The sequence below is a fragment of the Loa loa genome (assembly GCF_000183805.2).
Source record: "Loa loa unplaced genomic scaffold supercont3.47, whole genome shotgun sequence".
NCBI lineage: Eukaryota > Metazoa > Nematoda > Chromadorea > Rhabditida > Onchocercidae > Loa > Loa loa.
The window spans coordinates 317,071-323,103 of NW_018108227.1; the positions used below are offsets into that span (position 1 = coordinate 317,071).

General features: G+C 32.9%; 1 protein-coding gene across 1 annotated transcript in view; it reads left to right on the forward strand.

Annotated features, from left to right (window-relative positions):
- Positions 1-4,084: 4,084 nt before the first annotated feature.
- Positions 4,085-6,033, forward strand: part of LOAG_17186 (hypothetical protein) — a gene marked incomplete at both ends in the record, with an annotated part of 4,072 nt that continues 2,123 nt past the window's right edge. Inside the window, 5 exons of the mRNA XM_020449847.1 lie at positions 4,085-4,166; positions 4,238-4,395; positions 4,769-4,867; positions 5,075-5,166; positions 5,724-5,904. Of these exons, the coding sequence (XP_020306586.1) occupies positions 4,085-4,166; positions 4,238-4,395; positions 4,769-4,867; positions 5,075-5,166; positions 5,724-5,904 (612 nt within the window). The remainder of the gene's footprint in view (positions 4,167-4,237; positions 4,396-4,768; positions 4,868-5,074; positions 5,167-5,723; positions 5,905-6,033) is intronic.

The window sequence follows — 6,033 nt, forward strand, 5'->3', positions numbered from 1 at the left end:
AATCTGATTTTCCAGGCAATCCAACCAATCAAAATTTCACCGATAAACGCCCACAAAGACTTTCTAAGTTTGTTCATCTGATAACAAGAAGAGTGAGAGAAGTGGAGCAATAGCAAAGGATTCGAAGAGGACAGCTCCGCCTCTTCGACTTGGATACGGTATTTTGAGCTGCTACTACTACTACTACTGCTGCCGGCATGATGTGCATGTCTTATCTGCAGGAGGTGGTGTATTAACGGCAACAGCATCTGCAGCAGTGGCGGCAGTATTCAAATGCGCAAAGGAGCAGCAACAGTGCTATTTTAAGTAGTAGCAAGACGAGAAGAGTAAGAAGAAAGTGTGATCCATCCGATCCATCCATCCATCCATCCAACACCATCCATCCATCCATCCATCCATCCATCCATCCATCCATCCATCCATCCATCCATCCATCCATCCATCCATCCATCCATCCATAAATAAAGTATTTACGTGATATACAGTGTCAGACTGTATTATCACTATCTTTAGTATCTCTGGTTTTACTTGAATCGCTTAACACTTATAGATCAATGAAAATGATAAATTACTCTTACCACCTGTCTTGTACGATGGGACAATCCCAGCTCAAATGTCCTGCAAGTTTCTGCGCTTTCTCTTCTTCCTCTCCTTATTTTCTCTTCAATATCCTCGCGTAAAAAATATGTGCTATTGACTGAAGACATGTTCGAATTCATGAATTTGAAATACTAACGTTAGTGGAGGCCAACTGGATGGACATGTACCTTATTAATTGTAGCGAAAGTAGTATCGGTATACAAATGTGGTACCTGCGGAACTTTAATGCATTTACGAATTTCCCATAAAAAGTTGTATTTCAGCATCTTTTCATCAAATGATAGCAAAGGAGTTTTCGAAGATAACTTTGTGCGATTTGCTTCAATAACTGTCCTTCACTTAAATGAAGGAAAAAGAAATTGTAAAACAAAACGATTTATATTCGTCTTTTTTTGAGAAGAGGAAGGAAAGAAAGGGATAAAATGTAGTGAAAAAAAAAGAAAAAAAAAAAAGAAAGATGGTACAATAAATAGCTCCAAATCTTGTTTTTCTGATTATTTATCATGAGGGATTTGAACCTGTTTTTTTTTCGAAAATGAGAAAAATCAGATTTTTTTTCCTTCATTTCTCAAAATCGCCCACTACTTCCGAATTCCCTTTCGACAGTATGAGTTGAAAAATCGCTTCCATTTGGATTGAACCAGGATAAAATTCTTCGAATATCACCGCATAAGGTTGCATGTAAAAACATAATCCATTGCTTAACTATTTTGAAACGCAGATATCCGTGTTAGTTTTTAAACGCTATAAATGCCTTCACACTTTTTCATTGATTTCTCAATTCATAGTTTTGCATATACTTGTTTCATGATTTGAATTTTTCATTTCCAACAATTAAACTTCACCGAATAGCTGAAGGAAGTTAAAGTGTCTTCATGCTTTGTTAAGCGATATTGTATTTTCTTCTAATCTTTATAATTATTTAGTATTATCTAGCCCTGGTAATTTATTGTCTATTATTTTAATCTTACAGTTTAAAAAAAATAAACTTTTTCCAAAGCTTGAGCATATTCGGCCAGTTCTCAATTAATGAGGCTTCAAAATCAATTCTGAATCCTTATTCTCTGTGAAAAATATAAAATCGTTTTGATCAGTATTCAGTAATACGGACATTCACCTTCATTTATGACATATAAATCAAAGATAATGGAAGGGATCTTCTCTACTCTTTCATTTTACTCTCTTTATGGACAATAGCACTTCTCTCTCTGAAGTTAAAAGTTTAGTAGAGAAGTAGGTTTGAAATCATCCACTTTCTCGATTTTTTGGTGACCTATTCTCGAAAAGATACCTGAAGCAGGGGAAATAAGCGATCATTCATAATTATAAATCAGGCTTGCTAACTTATGCAATGAAAATCGATATGGTATAAGACTCTATTTCTCATTATTGTAAAACATTTTAATTCATTCTTTATAGGACACGAGGATTGAAGGATCTAGAGGGATTTCAGATCTGTAGCATATTTTCAGCTGGGAAAAGAAAGGTTAGAGATGTTGTTTCTATTAACTTCAGCAATTGAGCAATGATATTTCTAAATTTAACACGCAGATAGATCCAATAAAAAAAATCTGCAGAACAAAGATTAAGAAAAATCATGACTCATTGACCATTCTAAACTTTGTTTACAGGATCATTCTAAGTCTTTTATCATCTTTCTGACCGTAACTGTAAATTTGCAGAGCTGAGTGACTGAGGAATTGAATAATATGAATAATATTAAAGAAGTAGGTCACAAAAAAATATAATGGGAAGTACGAAATTAGACCTTTATTAAAGATATATAGAAATATGAATGTTGAATTTGAAAGCCTCTAATCTTCTTTAAATTTTGATTCATTTCCCTACAAAATGTTGAAAATACGTATAAACGATTATGAGTACCAATATTTAGTAGGATTATTCTAGTCCTTTTTTTGCAAATGGTAGAATTCATAAAACAAGCTAATTTTTACCACTTCTAGATTTCTTCTGGATTTCTCCCCGATAAATATTTAAAAATGCTTGGTCTGCGACCCTTGACTCCGTTAAAATTGTCGTTTCCATTTCAAAAAAGTTTTTCTCACTGAAATGACTTAACGTTAATTCTAAGATTTTGCCGAAATGTCGGTAACTGCTACCTGTTTATTCGAATTGTATAGAAATAATTATTTCAACTTAAACCGAGTTTTAACTCTAATGAAGCAAAATATTTTTCAAAGCTGTTTTAGGCTATGATTCCACGGAGTCCGTTTTATCCAGCAAGCAGGCTTTATTTTCTTAACAAATAAGACAGTAATTACTTTACTCAGGTTTGCTATCGAACAAACGCCGTGAGGAACGTTAACAAGATCAGGAAAATTAAGGTATGATTTTTACTAGTTATTAATATCGTGATTATGAACATGCACTATTCTGTTGGACATCAATATTTCAGGTCTAATTTCCTGAGGTCTCCGAACTTCCGGCTCCATTTTTCCCGGAATCTCTTTCGGCAAAGAAAAAAGAGAAGTAGAAGTAAGGAATTGACTCATTTCGTTTTCTAGCTAATTGCTTCACTAAATATAATTTTTTACAATAATTCGTCCATATGATTACATTATTTTTAAAAATTTCGTTTTATCGATATGCTTTGTGCTTCCGTTTGAGCAACATTCTTGGAGACAATCTCAGTTCCAAGACTTACCTGTTTGATAGGTATCTGAGCAGTAATATTTTTTATCCTTTTCCTTTATTTGCTGAATAATTTTTTGTTGAATGATTGCGGTTTATTTAGTATGCATCTTTTGCCAAACTGTTTCTGTCAAATTCTGCCTTTTCTGTTGATCGATTATTTTGAGGAAAACAGATTTACGTTCAGCTAACAATAACAGTCCAGCTCTGCTTTCATTATCATGTTATCCATTTTAATCATTAGCACCCTTTTCATCATTATTGCCGTGTTATTAAGGCTTCGACCCTTGCAGCGTTATTATTCATTCATCATCATTATCATCGCTAATATTATTTTCAACGTTATCGATATTATCATTACTGTCTTGTCTATTGGAAAAGGAGTAACGCACGGTGTGCTTTCGGCCTTCTTTGCTTACTACGGCTGAAGAAGCAGTATGATTTTAGAGCTGATTGTTGTTTCATTGCAATTTTGCGCCCTTACAAATTCACAGTTTTTAACAAGTAAGTTTCTCTTTAATCTTCTTTTTTATAATAGGTGTGGTACTTACCAAAATCATTCAACTCCTATGTGTCAATGTTGTCACCTTTGTGAAGTAAGGAAAAAACAAAGACGGGATTTGTTTCTTAAAGATTGTGAAGAGGGATAATATCCGAAATGCGAAATATTATACTGTATAGTGGGTAGTTTTTTAGTTTTTTAGTTTCAAATGAATTGGAAATATGTTGGATGATAAATAAAGTAGCTGACACCAGGAAGTACTACTCGAGTAATAACGAAAACAGGAATTCTAATTTATGGGACCGCACGGAGTCTGGAATAGATTTAATTATGAATAAGCGGAAAATATGTGTAAAATCACGTGCTAGAGTTATTTGGTCAACTTGTAGCGATGAAGTTTGGCCTAAATGGAGTAAAGAAATGAAGTGGAGGAATGAAGAGGAACAGAAAAAATATAAATGAACTTACTAAGATTGTTTACAGACAGCTTCTTCACAAAGCCAAACACGCATGCGGGTTTTGTAACACGAATCAATCAGAGAGCTTTGGACTTGTTGGCCGATTATCTGAAAGAACGCATCAATAGGTTTATGCATCATGGCGAAATTATTTTCAATTTTTCTGCATCACTTACAAACGAGGTTTTCAATGAAATTACCTTACTTCATCTAAATTAAGATTCAAGTTCCGTTCCCATTTCTGAACATTCTGATTATTCCAATTTTCTGATTTATTCTTTGCGAAGGATAATTAAAAATAAAGCGAAATTAAAAACTAAAATGAGACAGTTAGTGTTATACATGGTAATTCAAAATGTTTACCGTCTGCTTTATATTATATTTATCAACTGAATATTGAAATGGATCACTTAATACATTGAGTGCTAGATTATCAGTGGCCTAGTTATATTCTATGTATAGGTAGCTGAATGCAATTTGTACAAGTTGCTTTTGCTTTTATCCACTTGTTGTGGTTTCATTTCTTTTAATTTGAAGATTTAAAAGAAAAATTTAGGTAACATTTGGTCTCATTTCAACGAGAGCTATTGGTTACGATTCGAAAATATTCAAATCACGGTTATTTATTGCCCCCGGACAAGGGATCATTTGGATGGTGAACTTTTTCTTGGAACATTTTTACACACCATCGCATGAATCATTCCGCAATATTAATTTCTTTTGCAATTTATACAATTTAACATCATATGGATTCTTATCAACTTTCTGCAGGTTATATAAGCTAATCTGTATCAATGGTGGTGAAAATTTAAAGGGATTTATTTTAAGTGAATTTCTGAAGTCAAGACAAAGAATTTTTCAGGGCTCTCATCTGAATCTCTCAATCGGTACATTATTCAAATTTTCCAGTCCTGCTGGTGACTTTTATGGATCTGCTGTGCTTCAAATTGACAGGTGCTAAAAGTTCTAAGGTCTATTCAGAAAGCTTGTGAATTTAGAGCTTTTTGGTTTTATAAATTGCTAAGAATTTTTTTCAATATTTATTTATCCAGTATTCTATCTTTTTAGACCGAGGTCGAATCAATAAGATATCAATTTTCTGTGCCAGAATTTTTTAGTTAAATTTTTTATGACGACAATCATTCTTACTGAAATAATAACCATTTTATTTTTCATTTTTCGACTACTTCTTCGAATGATAAAGTAATGTGAACTTTAAAGAGGTACAGAAGCTATAAAACAATTGGGTAATTGTCAATTGGGTATTTCCAGCCTTGTTTCCGAAGTGAATCATCTTTCAAGCAATTACTTTTTTTTTGACATGAAATAAATTGCTCGTAATTTTTCTGTCTGATAAATTTCGTGCAAAAACAGGCTTAGATTGATTGAATTTAAAAGTCTAGAGAAACGATGAAGATAAAAGTAAAGACGATTACTTAATCACTGCCATGCAGAATTCAGTTAAATTTCTCAAATGTTATAACAGGGAAATGAAATTTGGTTAATTGCAGTGCAAAAGTGAAATCATTTTTTGTGGCTGCTATTAATGTTGATGGTCACCTTCGGACCGATCTACAAAAATGTACGCTCTCACCAGGCAACGTTGTAATGAACTTCAGTGAAACTGATCCTTTACTTTTAGCCAATTATTACCCCCAAATTAATCGTTTCATCAGTGAAAGAATCGAACTGGTTAGCTTCATATAGATCTTTCAAAAATTATGATCTTTTAATTGGCTTACCTGCTTGGCACAATGCAATGCTGAGCTGCATATACATACATGTATATATATATATAATATATATATATATATATATATT